This window comes from Leishmania braziliensis, chromosome 14 (genome assembly GCF_000002845.2).
Source record: "Leishmania braziliensis MHOM/BR/75/M2904 complete genome, chromosome 14".
NCBI classification, from domain to species: Eukaryota; Euglenozoa; class Kinetoplastea; order Trypanosomatida; family Trypanosomatidae; genus Leishmania; species Leishmania braziliensis.
Genome location: NC_009306.2, coordinates 46824 through 65392, shown reverse-complemented (window position 1 = coordinate 65392; position 18569 = coordinate 46824). Strand labels below are relative to the sequence as shown.

The 18569-nt window shown below is 58.9% G+C and overlaps 5 protein-coding genes across 5 annotated transcripts; all 5 read right to left on the bottom strand.

Annotated features, from left to right (window-relative positions):
• Positions 1-1057: 1057 nt before the first annotated feature.
• On the bottom strand, positions 1058-6532 carry LBRM_14_0230 (conserved hypothetical protein; the record flags this gene model as incomplete). The annotated part of the gene is made up of 1 exon (XM_001563266.2): positions 1058-6532. One exon carries the CDS (start codon positions 6530-6532, stop codon positions 1058-1060), a length of 5475 nt encoding a protein of 1824 aa, XP_001563316.1.
• A 3275-nt stretch (positions 6533-9807) lies between these two features.
• Positions 9808-11172, bottom strand: LBRM_14_0220 (conserved hypothetical protein; the record flags this gene model as incomplete). Its single annotated transcript, XM_001563265.2, has 1 exon — positions 9808-11172. One exon carries the CDS (start codon positions 11170-11172, stop codon positions 9808-9810), a length of 1365 nt encoding a protein of 454 aa, XP_001563315.2.
• Positions 11173-12940: 1768 nt separating this feature from the next.
• LBRM_14_0210 (conserved hypothetical protein) lies at positions 12941-14272 on the bottom strand (the record flags this gene model as incomplete). Its single annotated transcript, XM_001563264.2, has 1 exon — positions 12941-14272. The coding sequence occupies one exon, from the start codon at positions 14270-14272 to the stop codon at positions 12941-12943; it is 1332 nt and encodes a 443-aa protein (XP_001563314.2).
• Positions 14273-15355: 1083 nt separating this feature from the next.
• On the bottom strand, positions 15356-15934 carry LBRM_14_0200 (hypothetical protein, unknown function; the record flags this gene model as incomplete). Its single annotated transcript, XM_001563263.1, has 1 exon — positions 15356-15934. One exon carries the CDS (start codon positions 15932-15934, stop codon positions 15356-15358), a length of 579 nt encoding a protein of 192 aa, XP_001563313.1.
• Positions 15935-17424: 1490 nt separating this feature from the next.
• Positions 17425-18024, bottom strand: LBRM_14_0190 (conserved hypothetical protein; the record flags this gene model as incomplete). The annotated part of the gene is made up of 1 exon (XM_001563262.1): positions 17425-18024. One exon carries the CDS (start codon positions 18022-18024, stop codon positions 17425-17427), a length of 600 nt encoding a protein of 199 aa, XP_001563312.1.
• Between the last annotated feature and the right edge of the window lie 545 nt (positions 18025-18569).

The following is an 18569-nucleotide window of genomic DNA, read 5'->3' as shown; positions in this document are numbered from 1 at the left end:
AAACAAAAAAACAAAACAAAAAAAACAAACACAAAAAGCACACAAAACAAAACAAAAAACAAAAAAACCCAAAAAAAAACACCAACAAACAACAAACAACAACAAAGACAAACCAAAAAAAACAACACACACACACAACAAAACCAAAACAAAAAAAAACACAAACAAAACAAAAACAAACCCAACACACACAACACAAACAAACCACAACAAAAAAAACACCAAAAAACCCCCACAACACAACAAAAAAAACACCAAAACAACAACAAAAAAAAAACAACAAACCACACCACAACCAACAACACAACAAAACAAAAAAACACAAAAACCAAAAAAAACCACAACAAAAAAGAAAAAACCACAAAACCAAACACAAACCAAACAAAAAAAAACCCCAAAACACAACCACCCACCAAAAACACAACAACACCCCACAAAACAAACCAAAAAACACCACCAACCACCAACACAAAAAACAAAACACAAAAAAAACACAAACAACAAACAAAAAAAAAAAAAAACCAAAAAAAAAACCACAAACACCCCAAACACAACAAAAAAAAAACAAAAACACAAACACACACACACACACACACACACACACACACACACACACACAGGGCAGCGGATGATAGAGGCGCGGCTTCCCGACTCCCCAGACAAATAAAGCGCCGAATACCGTCATTCCGTACACGCCCCCTCGTCTTCCCCCTTCGCTTTGCTGACTTCTCGCCACCACCTCCTCTCTCTCTCTCTGCGAGGCGTCGTATGGAGTTTGCGTGTGCGTGTCGAGTCAGACGAAAAAGTGCAATAGGTGAAGAACGCACCAAGAGCGAGGTGACACAGCACCACCACTGTTCAGGCGAAAATCTATGACTGTGTTCCTCCCACCGCCCCACCCCCACGGAGAGAGGCGCACGCGCATAAGGGCACACAGCAAGAGGTACCGGATGAGTGCAAGCCCTTGTTGCCTAACCCCCCTTTCTCTGCTGCTCTCAGTCGCGTGTTTCCTCCATCGTGCGGGATGTCCTGGGGAGGCACCGTACCCTTCTCGCTTTCAAAGAGCGTTGGTGCGCCGGAAGCGATTGGCACGCCTCTCATGCCGGGACACCCGATTACGCGTGGTTACGGCTTCAGCCCCCTTACCGCCGTCGTCATCTTTGCCGCCAACCTCAGAGCCTGCAAGCGGCACAGAAAGGGACAGCGGTACTGCTGCAGGTGTGGGTCTCACCTTCGCTGCTCCGGCGCTCACCTCGACGGCTGCCACAGCCTCGTCTGTGCTTCCACCGTCGTCCGTGCTGGTTTTCCTCAGGCGCCGCACTCGGCGTTTCTCCTGCTGGTCCTGGGCAAGCCGGAATACATTGCCAGCCGCCTCTGCCGCTTTCAATGACGCTCTCTCGCTCTCCTGCACGGTGCGTGGGGTGAGGTGCTCACCGCTGTCCACATCGCCGTTCTTGTCATCGCCGGGGCCGAGTGAGGTGGGCGGCAATCGGCGTCGACCAAGCAAGCTAGCGCCGTTGTCTGAGCCGTCGGCAGGGCCGGTGTTGCCCTCAAGCAAAGCGGAAGCCACCGCCGCCTTCTTCTGTTGACTCTGCTGCTCAGCCGCCCGCTTCTTAATATCCTGCCGCTGGAGCTCGTCTTGTACTGCCGCGGCAGCGCGAGCGCGGCGGAGTTCGTACCCCTCCTTGCGCCGCTCAATGCGCAGTACGATGCGCTCTGCCACGTTGCTGCGCAAGCCAACGCCCGCAGCACCGTCTCCCTCGGTTGTTGCTGCCGCCGCGCTGCGTAGCTGCAGCAGTGCTGCGCTTGACAGCGACGACTCTTCTAGCTCCGTGTTGATAGCCTCTAACATGTAGTCCAGTGTGCGCATCGCTGCCTGCACCATTCCGTCGCGCCGCTCGTGTCGCTTGTCGCGTGACAGCAGTGTGAGGGTGATGTCCGCACCGCTCGCGCCACCTCCCTCGCTGCTGCGTGCGGCGACGATCGCCTCGCTGACGGAGGTGGCGTAGTCCTCCAGGGTCTGTGTGAGGGTACTTAGATTTTCCCGCGCTATCGTCAGCTCCGAAAGCAGCTCATTCGTGGTGGGGTTTGCCGCCACGTGCGCCACCACCGCGTCCACGACGCGCAGGATTGTGGCGGCCTCGGCCTCGAGCAGAGTCAGGCCATACACCAAGAAGCTGGAGCTGCACTCCACAGAGAGCTCGAAGACGTTCACGTCGCTGGTGAAGGAGGTGAGGAAGGTGCGCACAAGGTGTCCCACAAGACGCTGCGTGGCGGTGCTGCCGAGAACCGGCTGCCGGATCGCGTTTAGCGTATCATGCGCGCGAGCGATGCACGCGATGGCGTCGGCGATGTACGGGCGCACTGCTGCTGTTGTATGCGGAGAGACGCGCTGCCAGTCAAAGAGTGGCTGCACAAAGCCCTGTCGCCTGACGAGGTCCGTGATGGGCTGCTGAGCCAGTGCCAGGTATGCGTTCATCATGGCGTCCACAGCGAGCTGGCAGTGCTCCTCCACCACTGACAGGTAAACTTGACTATACTGCTGCTGCTTACTGTGCAGCATCGCGGCGATATCGACTGGTGTCGCGCACAGCTCCGGCAACTGGCGCACGATTACCTCGAAGAAACAGGGCGTCAGCAGGTGCTCTGTGAGAATAGGCGTTAATGTTGTGGCGAGGCAGAGCGTGTCGGCCATGCACTCGACGACGCACCGCTCGCGCTCAGCGGGGTGCAGGGTGACGTCTGTTGTGGCTGTGCGGCACTTCAGCTGTAGCATATCAACGAAGGCGAGCAGGAGGTGCGAGAGGAGGGCGAGCACCAGCTCCTCGTGGTCCTGCAGGCTCTCCATCACCAACTTTCTGTGGAACTGCGCGATGAGCTCGGAAATAGGGTCCGCGACGGTGTCGGCGCCATCCCCGAGAACGGCCGGTCCGGAGGATGCGGCCTTCCCACTGTACCGTGCCGCGCCGGAGGCATCATCGCCCAAACGCTGTCGCAGCACACGCCGACGACGCGCCGCAGCATCGCGCGCGCCGGCGCCACCGCCGCTTCTTCCGCTCGCCACCACGTCCTCGTCGGCGTCGTCGCGCAGGTTCTCCGACTTGAGGGCGAAGAGGTCCATACTATTGAAGACCTCCGTATCGCGCACAAAGAAGGGGACACAGCGGTCCATTGCAACCGACAAAACGTTGAGCAGCTTGTGGACCGCGTTGGAGGAGACCGACTCGCGACTGAGCCGGGCGCGGACGCGCGCGTCAAGTGACGTACCGGTGTGCCGCTGCAACAGCGGGAGCGCCGTCAAGTATGCCTTGCTCAGGACACCAATGCCGTGCAGGTAGCAACGTAGGGATGTGGAGCGTAGCAGCTCCAGCTCCTGCAGCAGGCGACCAACTTCCTCCACCTGCGTCCCCGTCGTGATTATGGCAGAACTGCTGGAGTCGCCAATGACGATCTTTAGCCGCAGCATTGTGTCACTGACGAGGTTCATCATGCGCATCCACTGGCCAAGGATGACTTCGTAGAGGATGGCCGCATGCAGCTCGATGCGCTCAGAACGGCCGTAGCGGTGCAGGTCACTCACTCGGTACAGTGCCAGGGTGCTCACAAAGCCATCCATGACGCTCCTGTTTATAAAGGCCAGGAAGAGGTTCTGAAGCGTGGCCGCTGCGTTGCTGATCATATGATGAACCGCCTCCACCGAGATGTCGCGCAGGCTCTTTGGGCGAGTGGGCTGCTGTGCCGCGCTGGTCTCGGACACGCCGGCTGCAGCAGGATGGAAAACGTGCGGTAACGTTGGCACGAAGCGTATGCGCGGCAGATGGTCGATGGACCCGGACGCCACGCCGGCGCCCCCTGCTCTCCCTCGCGCATCCCCTGCAGCCGCACCGCGGTTCGCTGTGCCCGTCACGGCGGGCTCGTCCTCGGAGACGTCGGCGTTGTCATCCATCTCCCCTGCGTGACTTAGCGAGCGTAAGTGCGTGCCAGTGAGGATGGTTGATGGTGAGGGCTGCAACCTCTTGCCGCCGCTGCCGCTGCCACTCGTCGCAGCGGCAGCGGTACCTGCCACTACCTGGGCCCCCGTGTTGCCCAAGAGCTGAGTCAAGATAGCGTGCAGCGGCGAGCCTGGCTCAGGGGCAAAGTCGAACACTCCAGAGTGCAGCGTCGTCGCGATGCCGCCCCAGTAGGAACCGATCACGTGCTCGAGCGTCCCAACACACTCGGCACACAACCGCAGGGCGAAGGTGTTGAGAGAACTTGACTGCGCCATCACGGCTGACTCGACATCAGCGCGCGTGAACAGCTGACTGAGCAGGGAAGAGCTGTGCATACGAATCTGCAGGCAACTGGACACAAGCGCCGCATCCATGTCCAAGGCGCCGACCCGAAACTCGGTACTGGTGGGGAAGGGCGACTCCGGCGTGTTGAAGGCGTCCAGCACCCTCGACACGTAGGCGTCAGGGATGATGCCAACAAACCTTCGATTTTCGTCCGTCGGATTACCGCCGCTGAGTGCCGTGGCACTGCCACTGGGTGCGAAACCCGAATCGTCACCGTCGCCGCTCGTCGGCGAGACCGCAGACGACTGGTGGCGCCCGGCGCCGCCACGCGCGTTCAGCCACGTAAAGGAGTTGTCCTGGCGAAAGGAATCGTTTGTGTTGCCGATGAAACCTCCGTCGCTGCCGATACTGGCGCCGACGAAGGGGCTCGATGACAACCCGCAGCCGCTTGCACCGTTCCCGCCCAGCACCTCTGCCATCGTGCCTTCCCCAACGTCCGCTGCATCGCACTGCCTGTGTCGAAGCGCCTGCTGCCGCTGTCGCTCCTTCAGGCCGCGCGCCGCGTCCGTCTGCGCCTTCCACAGCCACCCACTCGACTCCCGCAAAAGACTAGCAGCGCTAGAGTGGAAGAGATGCCTCTGCTGGCGCTGCACAATCGATATAAAAAACTGCGCGGGGTGCTGGTAGGCGGTTGTGCTGTGTCGCGGCGCAGTGACAGAGGGGGCCGAAGCTGGAACAGCCCCATCTGTGCCAGCTTCCGGCACGGTCCTGTTCGGCGAAAAGCTAAGCGAATTATCCCCGAGTTTACTCAGCGACGCGGTGGTGTGGAAGCTGGAATCCTCTAACCTCACGGCAGCAGCGGTGCTGCCACCCTTCAGCGTGACACCTTCAGCTGTTGTCCCACCACTGGACAGCTGCGTGCGCAGCTTGGTCAGAACTTGTTCATGTTGGTCTCCTTCGCCGAGTGCCTCTTGCAGCACAGCGCAGAAGTGGTGCAACTTCACCGAGGCGATGCTGGTGTCCATCATCATGGACAGCGTGTCCTCGATGAGGACGGTGTCCGCCGGGTTGGCGTAGATGAGCTCCTCGGCCAGCTGGCTACAGAGGTACAGAGAGGCGCGGAGGAGGGCCATGGAGAACTTGTAGGCAAACACGCTGTGACGAACAGCGCTCACGTTCTTTGACGAGCCCGCTGCTGCTCCCACTACAGCAGCTGCAGGACTGCCTTGCCCGCCAGGCGGGGAGTGGTTAACTCCTGTTGCAAGTGAGACCTGTACTGTCTTCGGCGGCTCCTCATCGTCTCCAGCTAGCATCGTACCGTCGATGAGGGAGTACGTCTCCTCGAGGTAGAGCATGGCGCGGCGCAGGTGCAGCACGGCCACCTCGTAGTTGGACACATGATTGACGTGCTGCCGCCATGCGTCGGCGTCCTTGAGGCGCACCAGCGGGGTGCCGCACCAGAAGTGGATCTCCTCTCCGCTGCCAAGTACGTACATGTCCGCGGCAGCGGTGCTGCCAGCGGGGGCCTCCAGGTTGCCGTGCGCCTTGGCAGTAGCAGCAGCAGCAGGGGAGCTGTCCTCGTCGCTGTCGCTCTCGTCTTCGTTGTCTTCCTCGACGCCGTCGTCATTGTAGTCGCCTGAGGCATCTCGCTTGACAGCTCGGCGAGACGCCTTCTTCGACTGGTCTTCTTGACTACTTGAGCCGAGATTCTCTCCAGTGTCCCCCTCGCGCGATGCACCGTCTTCGTCAACGTAGGAGCTGGAGGAGTTGCCCGCCGCCGTCTGTCGCCGCTGCGCTACTTTGGCGCCGCAACTGTTGTAGATTGCACCAGGGACACCGAGCACGCTGAAGAACTTGTCCAGCATGTCCTGACTCTTTCGACTCTCCTGCATCTCTAGAAAGGTATCTGTAATCGGCTGCACGAGCGAATCGCAGATGTTCAGCGCATTCTTGAAAGAGGTTGTGATGCCTTCGAGGGCCTCGCCGGTGAAGAGCTCCGCGTCAGAGTTGTACACAGCGTCCATGGCATCCTTAGAGTTGATAAACACACCGAGGTTGTCGCGAATGAGCTGCTTGAGAGCCTCCCCGGTTTCTGCCTCCGCAACCCCGACCTTGTCGATGAGCTGACCTTCGAACACCGAGTGTGAGACATTGGCCAAGGCGCGCTGGATGTACTTCTTTGGCTGAAAGGCGCGACTCGTGAGATCGAGCGGCGGTTGACGGTGATCGTCATTCTCCCCAAAGAGCTCATCCATGGCCGCTGTACGGGGACAAATGCACGAGAAAAACACCACAACAGTAGCCAATACAAAACATTGATTGCCTCACGACCCTCAAGGCAGAAAAATACTGACGAAGACAGAGGAGTTCCTGATGTGATCAAGCACAGCGCCCCCCTCCTCCTCCTCCCCGCCGTGCCGGTGTGCGTCTGTCTACTGTATGTATGACTGTGTGTGTGCGTGTGTGTGTGTGTGCGTACGTGCTCGTAACGATGAGAGGTGGACGATAAGTATGGTTGGAGGGAGGTGTGCGCTTGAGAATGACAGAGTTTTCCAGACGGATGCTGAGTGTGACCACAATGGTGGGCGCATGCGGTTTGTCTTCTTTACGGCGCCGTCCGGCCTATTGCACGTTCTCCCCAGAGAAGAAAGGGCTGCGACAGAGCTCCTCTTGTGCTCCTCACAGAACGATGTGCGTCTCTCTCGCCTTCGTGTGCGTGACTGTCTCCCTGGCTGCGTCGTCTTCCTCGCTCTTGAGCCCTTCGCTTGATGAAGGGTGAAAAGGGCGGTGGGGAGTCAACGGTGGTGAGGGAGGAGAGAGGGAGGGAGGGGGAGCGGCCACGTTCACAAAGCGCAAACGCATACGAACGACGGCTGAGGAGCCATGCGCGCCACGAGTCCGGACACGCGCACACACCGCTAACAGTACCGTGTGTGATTTGCGAGTCGATGGTTACATCGGGGCCGTGGACATCAGATGCCTCCGGTAGCCAAAATGGTTACAACCGCCATCCGAGAAGCCCCCAGCAGCGCCGCAGTGCAGGCTGTCGCCATGTGGTACACCTTGCCGTTGCGCATAGAGCGCATCGCGTCACCACGCAAGGGCGACCTGGTGCTCTAGCTGCTTCAGTGTGAAGAATTGCCGCAGCTCTCCAGCTTTGAGTTGGCCACCGACTCAGTGCTCGTACACATCGACTTGATACAGGTAGAAAAAGGCGTTGTTGTTGTGCAAGGACGACAACGATGTGTCGTCGTGGTAGTCGCCTACCGTTACCGTTGCTGCTGCTGTTGCTCGTATTGCGCGCCTCGTAACTGGCCGCCCCCCTCCCCCCAAGGCAGAGCCAATGCTGTATTGGGTGTCGCTGCTCACGCACACCGTCGGAAGTGCACCCGGTGAGGTGATTGCCTGCGAGAAAGGCGGGTTTCCAGGCTTGGCCACGCATCCTGCGGTTCGGAAATTGGGCCGGTTAGGTGTTATTCACGTGGGGTAAGAGATCCACCAGGAATGCCATACCGCTCCACGACGGCAGTAGTGTTCCAGTGAGTGAATTGCCACCTGGGCTGAGGTGCGTGAGCGGTGCCAGCGTAGGTCGTCTGGACAGGATGGGGCCAGTCAGCGAGTCGCTGGAGAGGCTAAGGTAGGCTGAGGCGCTCAGCGAGCTCCAGCTACCTGGTGAGGTGGAGATAAGCATGCTAACTAATGACGTCACCACTTGCACCGGGCCCACGTCCGCAGGTGAGTCAGCGAGCTGTCTGGCACCGTCGCATCGTGGCTCGGGGAGAGGAGCTCAGCCTTACCTACATCGGTGTATGTGACAACTAGCGACGTACAGCAGTCTGTCCCCGTCCAGTAGAAAGCAACGCATGTGAGGCTTGCTGCCTCTCAGTAAAGTTGTTGATGGTAGATGACCTGCACGCCAGCTACCAGAAACAGCGGCGCTGGAGTGGGGTGGGGTACGTGCGGAGACGCAGTTGTTCTGTGAGTTCGGCCAATCCAGCAAGCGCGCGCACGTTTGTGTTTGTGGAGATGAAATCAGTTCTGCGCTTGCTTGGCAGTGTTCTATCCGCGCTGACGAGAGAGAGAGAGAATGACAGTTGCCTAGCAGAGACGATGTGCAGAGAAGGATATGAGAAGGGGGAGGAGAAGGGTGAGTGAGCGAAAAGGGCGTGGCCGCGCTTACGTGAGTGCCGACTTCATACGTGAGAAAGAGCCCCAAGTACGGCGCCAGTGAACTTTGGAGACACTGGTGGCCAGTGGCGGAGCAGAATCGGCGCAACTCTGCCTCTTTCGTTCTCCCTAACGTCAACCTCAGCGCATGAATCGTTGGCTCCGGTGTTCGTGTGCGCCACGTTTTGTTTATCTTGTTCGCTCCGTTGAGGCAGGCAAAGAAGCACAGCGCGGAAGAAACGAAACACAATCACCAATACCCCCCCTCCCCTCCCCACACACCCGCGCCGGCACGCCGAAAATCGAGCCCGGAGAGAGCAGAACGCGAAGCAGTGCAGTGAGGGTGAGCGGGTGGGCTCTATCAACGACACTCAGAGGAAAAAGTAGCCTGGGCGAGCGAAGGGACTAAGGGAGAAGCATGCGATCGGTTTTTTGCGTTGCCCGAGTCCATGTGCACGCGCTTGTGTGTGTGTGTTTGTGCCGGGGTGGGGTGGGGAGGACGAGTCACACCGAGTCGTACCGCACAATGCACTCCTGTGCTGCCACCACCGTCGTCTTTGCGGCCCAGCACGCAGCGCAGAGAACCAGTCGACTGTGTACGCCACGAGCGCAGGGCAGCGTGATGAGGAAGAGAATAGAGAGGGGGCATCAGAGATTGGGGTGGGTAGAGAGATCGACGAGGCACATTTAACCACCAGCCGCAGGTTGCAGGAGCCAGAGAGACAAGGAAGCACAGGAAAGGATGACACAGATCAACAGGCACACGCCCCCCCTCCCCCACGCGACGCCCAACAGCGAAGAGCGGCACAGCGAAGGGGAAGGAAGCACCAACAACAAGCAGCTTCGTCAGCACCACGGGCGATACACTATTATAAGCCCGAGTGAAACCTACGAGCGATAGCACCAGCGCCGCCCCCATCACTCAACAACGATCCACCAGGACGACCGAGCAAGGCGATAAGCGGAGCCGCCGATCTGCGCGCGGGGGGGGGGCACCCAGACACCCAAAGAGGGGGGCCAACACGAGTAGAAACAATCAATAAGAAGACAGTCCCTATAGAGCACTCGATAGGTGAACGCTACTCACACAAACACCCCCCTCTCCGACACCTTCGCAGAGAGAGGGGGAGAGGATAGACCCGTAAGGTCATTCATTCTCCGTGCCTCTCTTGAATAGTGAGCCACGGTACTCACCACCACCACCACCACCCCTCCCCCTGGCTGTGGGGGAGGAGAGATAAGATCAGGTAAGCGGCAGGGAATGTACGAGACCTTACCGCCGATTGGGGTCTGTGCTACCGGCGAGTGCCTCGATTTCCGGCCGGCATGTGTGGCTCTACTACCTTACTGCACCAGGGCCGCGCTACACAGCGGTGTCTGCTGGCGAGCCTGCCGTAAGATTCACTTCGGTGAAAGAGGCATCTTGCACCACACACAACAACTCGGAACCCTTTGTGACCTGCTGGACAGAGGCGGCGCATTCGATGGCGGGCCGGGCCACCTGTTCTCGCACCAAATTTCGCATGCGCTTTTCGTAGAGCACCCTGTACCGGTCACGATAGTCCACGAGCAGTGCGCGACTCACGGCTTGGGTGTACAGCAGCGCCTCCTCGTGCGTGCGGTCGCGCGTATTCATGAGCTGGGCGCTGGAGAGAAACTGGTACTGACCCAGCACCACATCCACCGCGTCCAACACCGCGTCAATCAAGTTGGCCTCGAAGCTGAGCCGCAGGCACATGTTCAGATACTTGCGCTCTATGTACTCGCGTTCCTTCTGCGTCACGGCGTCGAGCATGCTGACCGCAAGGTGGTACTCGCTGCCAAGAGCGTCCAGCGCAGGACTGGACCGCAGCGTACGTTCGTAGTTCTCGAACGATTGCGCCACCCTCAGCTGCGCGTCCCTCGTGTGCGCCAGCGCAGCCAAGTACTTTTCGAAGGAGCGCGCCGACGCCTTGAGCGCCTGCTGGCGCCGGGCAAGTTGCTCACACACCCGAACCCAAGCACAGGCATCTGACTTGGCCGAGGGCGGAAGGTACGTCCAGTCGTACGTGAATGACGAGGACGACGTGGGCACCGGCACGCTGCCGCTGCCGTTGGGATGCGCATCGGCGATGCGACCGCCATTTGAGTGGTCGTCGTTCTTGGGGCTAAAGAAGAAGTTAGCCACGGACCGCACAAGGCTGCTAGACTTGGCGGCGATCTTGTTTGCGGTGTACTCGGTGAAGCTGCGGTGACGCTTACTGCACTCACGGAAGGGGTGTGTGGCGAGGCGGAGGTCGCGTAGGGCTGCCCGCATGCGTAGCAGCGTGCCGGTCTCGAAGGTGTCACGCGGGTCCAGGAAGAACGGCGCTATCCATTCAGAGAAGAAGATCACTTCCGGCATGTACGCGATTTCGTTGAGGAAGAACTGGAGGTTGTGGCGCTGCGCCACAAAGGCATCCGAGGCGCTAAAGTAAGTCTCGATATCGCTAACGCTGTTCTTGCGCGGCAGAGGGGACATTATGAGTGTTGGAAATTGGTACGTGAGAAGCTCCCGCAGATCGACCACCTCACTGTACCGCCGATCCACGCTTGCCGAGTTGCCGCGAGACCAGTCACTGCGCCGCACACCGACATCGATGCCGGAAAGATGCGGCGCGTTGGTCGGGACATCCGGCACGGTGAAGCTCGCGTCGTTCTCCGCGAGAATCTCTGTGGTGATCGGGAAGTACGTGATGGGGCGCACCATTTCGTTGCCTTTGAAGGCGGCGTCTATCCGGAACCGGGCGAGGAGGACGCGGCCGTGGGTGTGCGTGTGTGACGTGACGGAGGGCTCGCCCTCCGCTGCCGACGGAGCCGACAGCGAGGCGTGCGGGGTGGTAGAAGTGAAGGCTGAAGACGCTGTGTCGTGGCTGACGCTTGTGCAGGCAGCTTTCGACTGGGGCTGCGGTGGTGGTGGCGGTGTGGGGGTCTTCGTACGGGAGAGCGGCACCATCACGTCGCCGACGGACGCCTTTGAGGGCCCGATGACGGGCGGCTGAGGAGCCGGCGCGGCTGTTCGCTGGTATTCCTCTTCGAAAGGGTTGGCATGGTTGGACAGCATGATTGCACGGGTGACAGTCGGGGGGTGGAGGAAGGGGAGTCCGTTGGGCGTGCGTTGAGGAACGCTCACAGTGCTCGAAACTAAGCCAGCAAAAAAAAAACCCACGATCGATGTCCTGGTGATTGTGAGGAGGGTGAGGTAAAGCACAGAGAGGCGGCGGCGGAGGAGGAGAGAAGAACGAGAACGAGAAGGCAATGGGAACCAGTGAAACAACTAAGAGACACAGGCACGGCAACGGAGAGGGATTCGACAACGCACAGGAGATGCACTGGCCGCTTCTGTGTGTAGCTGAGCGTGCAGGAGTGTATAAAAGGGAGTGAGGAGTGAGCGGGTGAGTGCGAGTGATGAAGGAAAGAGAGAATGGGATCAAGGAGAGGCTAAGCGATCAAGGCACACACACACACACACACGGATTTCGAGATGCACGATGTACTTTGCCTGGGACGAGCGATGCTTCGTATATACGTGTGGGTATGTCTGCGCCTTCTTCTGGTCTCTGACACGCTGTGGATACTGTGATGGGCGCAGGGGAGGGAAAGGGAGTGCGCTGTGTGTGCGTGTGAGCGCAGCAGTGCCTTTCCCCCACAAAGGCGAACAGCAAAAGAGAATAAATGTGGGTCGGGTATCGGTGAAGGGAACGGGAATGGTGGGGAGGGCGGGGGGGAGGGCGATGACCTGCCGCAATGTGAGAGAGCGCTCCGGGTTGAGAGAGGGAGAGGATAGAGGAGGAAAGGGAAGGTCCACACATCGTCAGCATGGCCACTCGTACGCACCTCGAGCACAGGCAAAGAGGCTCCCTGGCTCAATAGGAAGACACGCCGCCTACAACTCTGCATACACTCAGCGCGCCATGGGGGGGGAGGGAGGCATATTTGAGCTTCATCGCCGCGTCGAGTGTTGTGGATTGGCTCATTGCAGCTCATCTGCCTGTCCATGCGTGAGGTAGAGGGAAGAGAGAGACACGCCACATCGGCGTGCTGCTTCCGCTTCTTCTTGTCGGCCTGCCTTTTATGAGCGCAGTGCCGTGCTTGGAATCCGCGCACTTCTCTCTTTTCCCGCGTTGGGCTGGGAGTAATACATCGTCGAAAGCACACGTAAATCATACCGGGAGAGGAGTACACCCCCCACCCCACCCCCCAAATCGGAGATGACCAGCGACTCCCCCTTCCGTTCTCTCCCGCAGGACCGTACTCAAAGCGCACCACACCGGAAGGGTGGGGTGGGGGTGGGGGTGGGGGATCAAACAGGAGAGTGACAGGAAAAAGAGTGCGTAGAGAGGAGCCCCTCTCAGAAACTTGGGTCGACGCACCTCTCGTAGCCTACGTGATCCCCCCGCTTCCGTGTGTGAGGGGGTCCACCGTGGACGCTGGTCTAGGGGCGGTATATGACTGCCTCTCTTCATAAGCGCGCCGCCTCACTTTGGGTAGTGGCTGAGCTCATGCTGGAGGGAGATGATGGTGGACTCCTGCTGTTTGATTCGCTCTGTTAACTCCTTGTGGCGGTCCGTCAGCTGCACTAAGCGGGTGCGGTAGTCGTAGATGACAGCCTTGCGCTTCTCGTAGTCCATCAATAGATCGCGCGAGCCGACCAGGGGCATGCGCTCCTTCATCCGTGTGTTGGCGCGCAGGTGCGCGTCGCGGCGTCGCTTTGACTTCGCTAGCTGATCACGCGCACCGCCGAGCTCCTCATCCGTGCTCGCGACATGCTGACGCAGCCCCGCGTTCTCCATTCGCACGCAGTCTAACTTCTCGCGCACGTGTGTGGCAATGTGAATGGTGTTGGTGACCTTGCTGCGCAGCTTCAGCACCTCCTCGGAGCGCTCCTCGATCTTCTCGTTGAGGGTTGTGTTCTCCACCTTGAGCTGCTCAAAGTCGATGAGGAACATGTGGTGGTTGGCGGCATTCGACTCTTCACCGTCCTGGCCGGTGGTGGCTGCTGTTGCGGCGGAGTTGGACGATGGCGATGCCGCGCCTCCTTTGGCCGCCCGACGCAGTCGCAGCAAGCGGTTCTTGAGTTGGAAGTAGCGCACACGAGAGGCTCGGATGGCGCTGCGCTGCGCCACCTCGCGTTCCACATACTGCGCTATCGCGTCAGTTGGAATTGGGCGGCTTGACCGCATGAAGCGCACGCTCGCTGCCAACTTTCGAATGCGCTGCTGAAAGTTCTGCTCCTGCAGGGCAACCTCCTCCATGATAGGCTCGTAGCGCTGCCGCTGCAGCTCGAGATCCTTCTTGAGAGCGGCGCTCCGTCCCGCCACACGCTGCCGCTCTTCGGCTACCTGGCGCACAAGGACCCAGTACGCCGCTTCCGCATCGGGTGTCGTGAGCTGCGTCACATCGTCCTCGCCGTTGCGGCGGCGCTGTTCCGCGTAGTGACGGGATAGTAGTTGCTGGTATGCCAGGTTCTTCTCGAGCAGCGCCTTGCGCTTCGCCAGGAGAGTGCGGTACTCCTCTACACACGCATGGCGCTTCTTCTCCAGTGTTTGCGATGTCTGCGCAAATTCATCAAAGCCACCGTTGGACAGCGGCGAGCGCGCATCATTCTCTTCGCTTCCGTCCTTCTCGTCGGTGCCGCCGAACGCACCAGGGGCGACGAGTAGCAATCCACTGCTGAACATGCTACGCCGCGCAGCATCCGGCACCACGCCGCGCAGCTCCTGGTGCTCGCGCCATCGCCGTTGAATCACAGATGCGGCGGCGTGCTGGCAAGCCTCCTCGCGCCGATGCTCCTCAGCATCCTCGTACATGATCGAATTGTCACGTATGTGTGCTTTATGTGTTGCTTCTGTGGCTGAGGGTTCTAAAGCGGATGACCCACAAGAGCGGGGCTGTTGCGATTGTCGAGGGAGTAGAAAAGGGGTGGCATTGCGTGGGCGTGTGCATGTGGGTGGACGAGGAGTGGAAAGGGGGAGGAGGTAGAAAATCCCAGCGTTAGAGTGGGGGACACGCCGATTGGGGACGTGCGTTTGTGGGCGCGTGTGGCATAGGACCAAGGGAGAGGCGTGCGCCAGTCGGCGAGAGTCGCATAGCGCGCCATGGTCAGTGGAGGAGCGAGCATTGGGTCCCAAGAAGAACCATGGATATCTGAGTACAAGAGACAATGGGCGGAGGGCGGGTGTGCAGCGGAGGCTCCGAGTTGTGCCTTTTCCCCACTTCCGACACACACACACACACACACACACACACACACACACACGTACCACCGCCACGCTATCGCAGATCTCCTCTTCACTCCTCAAGCCTCGCAAGCATGAAAAGGACTGCGGCTTCTCTACATTTTAAAGTGCCGGACAGCGGCTCCTTGGCCTCCCATTCCCCAGTGGGCAGCCGTAGGGACACACACACACACACACACACACAGAGAGACGAGGGGCACAACAGCGGAGAGGGAGAGGGCGGGGAGAGAGTGTGCAGAGTTGAAGAACACCCGGAAAAGGACACGCGAGAAGAGGATGAGAGAGGCACTTCGAAGCACATAACAGCCGGAGAGAGAAGGAGTGATAGGCTGACGCAGAGGCACGCCTTTACCGCGTAGGCAACCGGTAGTGTCGCGTCCTGAACGTGGAATAGCTCGCGTACTCTCTCTTGATTAGGCTCGTAGAGCAACATCCACACACCCACGTATGCACGAAGCGACACGGCAAACATCAGCAGCACCTCCCCTCCGCGACGGAAAGAAAGAGACGAAACGCCAAGCCGATGCAAGAGGAGTGGTAACACACGAAGCGAGCAAAGACAGAGGTGCAGGGTGTGCCGCGTTAGGCGCAAGGGCGCACACGCACACGCACCCCCACACCCACACGCATACACACACATAGACAACCATAGCTCTACACATGGCCTTCCATAGGCCCCGGCGGCGAAGAGGAGGAAGAAGAGATGTTCGTTCTTGACAGCATGCGCGAGCTGGACTCTGGTGCACTACTGGGGGCGTCGTCACCCGCCTCTTCTTCTGTGTGCTCCGGTAAAGAGCTCAGCGTTTCCTGTGACACCGCCCCCCTCGACGAGGCCGACGAGGCTGCAGCAGAGGCCGCAGAGGGAGGCGTGGCACAGCCGTCTCGCAGTGGTGATGATGCCACTTTTGGGAGAGGTGCTGGTGTCCCCATCCCTGGTGGCAACGGCGCAGGGATTGATTTGACTTCTTCGCCGGTTGTGAGGTCTGGCGAGGTCCACAGCAGCGCTGCCTGCCGTTGTGCTCGGCCCACGTCGCGCTTCTCTTTGGCCTCCCGTGCCAACTTTTTCTCCATCTTCTCGAGCTTCTCCAGCGAGTAGGACTTGATGGGCAGCAACTTTGGCTTGCACAACTGCAGTTGCATCTGTTTCATTTCGGAAATAACGAGGCCACGTTCAGGGAGGACGGCCATGGCCACCTCGTCCATGACATCATCAGAGGGCCTATGAGTGTCCATCTCCACAGGGAGAGGGGGGCTGCGCTTGCTGCCCTTGATAAAGCGGGGAAAGGTGTCTGTTAGTGTGAGTGCCTGAGCCGATGCTTTTCCTGTCGGCGCGCCTGAGATGGGGGGAGGCGGTTCACTACGTGCGCGTGTGCGACTATGACCTCGATAAGGGTGCTATGGCGACTGGGCCTCAGACTTGATCGTGAGAATCAAAGCAGAGGGGATGTTGGGATGATCAGGCCGCTGTGTGAAGCGGGGGCACCGGGGACAGGGGGATGACAGGAAAGGGGGTGATGGAAGAGGGTGGAGAGTGCATGGGTAGGAAAGGTGGCGGAGTGGCGCTTACGCACGGAGACTCACAGGCGGCATGGCGACATGCCCATCCACACCTTGTTTGCAGGTTCATCACTGGCACCGCTTGGGTAGGCTTATGCGTTTACGTCTTCAAGGCGGGGGAGATGGAGAGTGTGAGAGAGGAAGGTGAGCGGCCTCAGTGCTGCAACGCCAATACACAAGATTGCGGGCAGAAACACTGAAAAGCTTCTGCAAGTATGCCTGCGCTCAAGAATGCCGTCCTTCGGCTGTTTCGATGCGCATGTGCGTCTTTTCCCTCTTGCCACCTCCTTCCATCCCCTTCGTGTCCGATGGGCTTTACTCTTGAGCTTTCGGTGGCTGATGTCTACCCTCAAAGATCGGGCGTGCAGAGGGAGGGGGAGACGAATGGCGCCGTTGTCTGAACTGGCCTCGCAATCGAGGGAAAGAGGGAGGCATCCATTTCTTCACAAAACACTAAGCGCCCACGAACGTAACTAAAAACAACCGAAGACCGCATTAAGCGTGCGCGCAAGAACGAGGAGGGTCAGCGATCCGATTGTTAGATGACAGCGCTCTCGCGGGGAGACATGACGCGTGCGTGTGGCTATGCAGCACGATTGTGGGACACCACTCTAACACACACGCACACATATGGCACGTGCACTCCGTTGATTTTCAATCAAAAAAAAAGCCAATGCCACGGAGAACAAGAGAGCGAGCAAGCGAAAGCCTGATTCGATTCTTTGAAAGCCACACCCACCCTCCCTCCCTCCCTACAGACACGCACACCCACACTGCGCCGCTTTTCTCATTCGCTCTTTGTTCGATTGCTGAGCTCCTCTTTGTCCGGGTCACTGCAGCGCGTGCGTGGCGGCCCGTTCACTTTTTCAGCTTTTTTTCCTGCCTTTAATTTGCACTTCTTAAACCTCCGGCACGGACCCACGCAACCGACTGCCTGGCGCACGAGAGGGCACCAACCGCAGGCGCTCAGGAAAGGGGGAGAAGATGGCGTGCGTGCGTTGGTACAGAGTAGGAGGACGTGCGAGCGAGATGCTAATTCAGCCATCCCATCAAACGCGCCCGGACCCCCAGACATGTCTCATGCCACACACACACACACACACACAGCTTCTCCCCTTCTTACGGTGCGGTGAAGGGAGCCAGTGGCCACGACCGTCTTTTCCGTTCTAGAAGAGCGACATCTCACCGTCTATGCCCTCTGCTTCCTCCTCTTCAATCTCCACCTTTGGGCGAGGACCGTTTGACTCGAGTTCTTCACCAGCCAGCACGTGGCTTAGCTGCGCGCGGAAGTTAGACTGGTTAACAGTGTGAGCCTGCAGGAACTGCTGGCGCCACACGACCTTGCCGTCCTTGATCACGAAGGCCATGGGGCACGACATCACAGAGAGGTTTGATACAGCCGCGTAGTTCTTGCTGACCACCTTGCCCTCGTCGTAAACGATGTGGGGCGGAGACAGTCGCAGCTGCTTCTTCGTGTTCTCATCAATGATCTCCTTCCCCAGATACTTCTCCGTCTTGGCGATGTCGGCATCAGTGCTGATGCCGACGAACACCACCTTGTCCCCCATTTCTTCTGATAGCACCGTGAACTCGTCATTGCACACGTCAGCACCGCGGTAGAAAGTGTTGAAGAAGTACAGCACGTACACCTTGTCCAGCTCGATCGTGAGATTTCCGCCCTTGATGGGGTGTGTCGAGTCGACCTTCGGTGCCTCCTTGCCGAGCGAAGCGTCATCACTGTAGGTCTTCACGTCGATGTCTGTCATCTTCGGTTCTTAAGTGGATGTTAGGGAAGGAAAGGGGGGAAAGGTTGACACGAAAGCTTCGAAGTGGTCGAGAGAGAAAACAACTTCTAAAGCGGTGTGATGAGTGCGCGTATGTGCTCCAAGATGGATAGAAAGAGTACGAGAGAGCGTGCGGGGGCGGGCAAGTATTTCAGTTGAGATAGCGATGGTCTGAGGGGGAGACACTGGGATGCCATACAACCCCCCCCCCCCCCCCCCCACACACACAGTCGTCCAGTTGGCAGACACGGCCATAATGCTCAAGCTTGTATGCGTGGTAGAGTAGGTCACTACTTCTCCAGCTGCTGAGCCCAGGTGACAGATGGGAAGCGATGCGGCAACTGCAAGCACAACCTTTTAGGAAGAGGGCAGGTGCTATTTCACCTCGAAGCTCTCTCCTCCCCCCCTCCATCTTACTCTTTCTGTCGCCACCTCCCTCTTCGGCGGCATGGTTGCTCAACTTCGGAAGTAGATCACTCCATGAGGGACATGAGCGTGGCACCCAGAGAGTTTGTGTACGTGCAAGC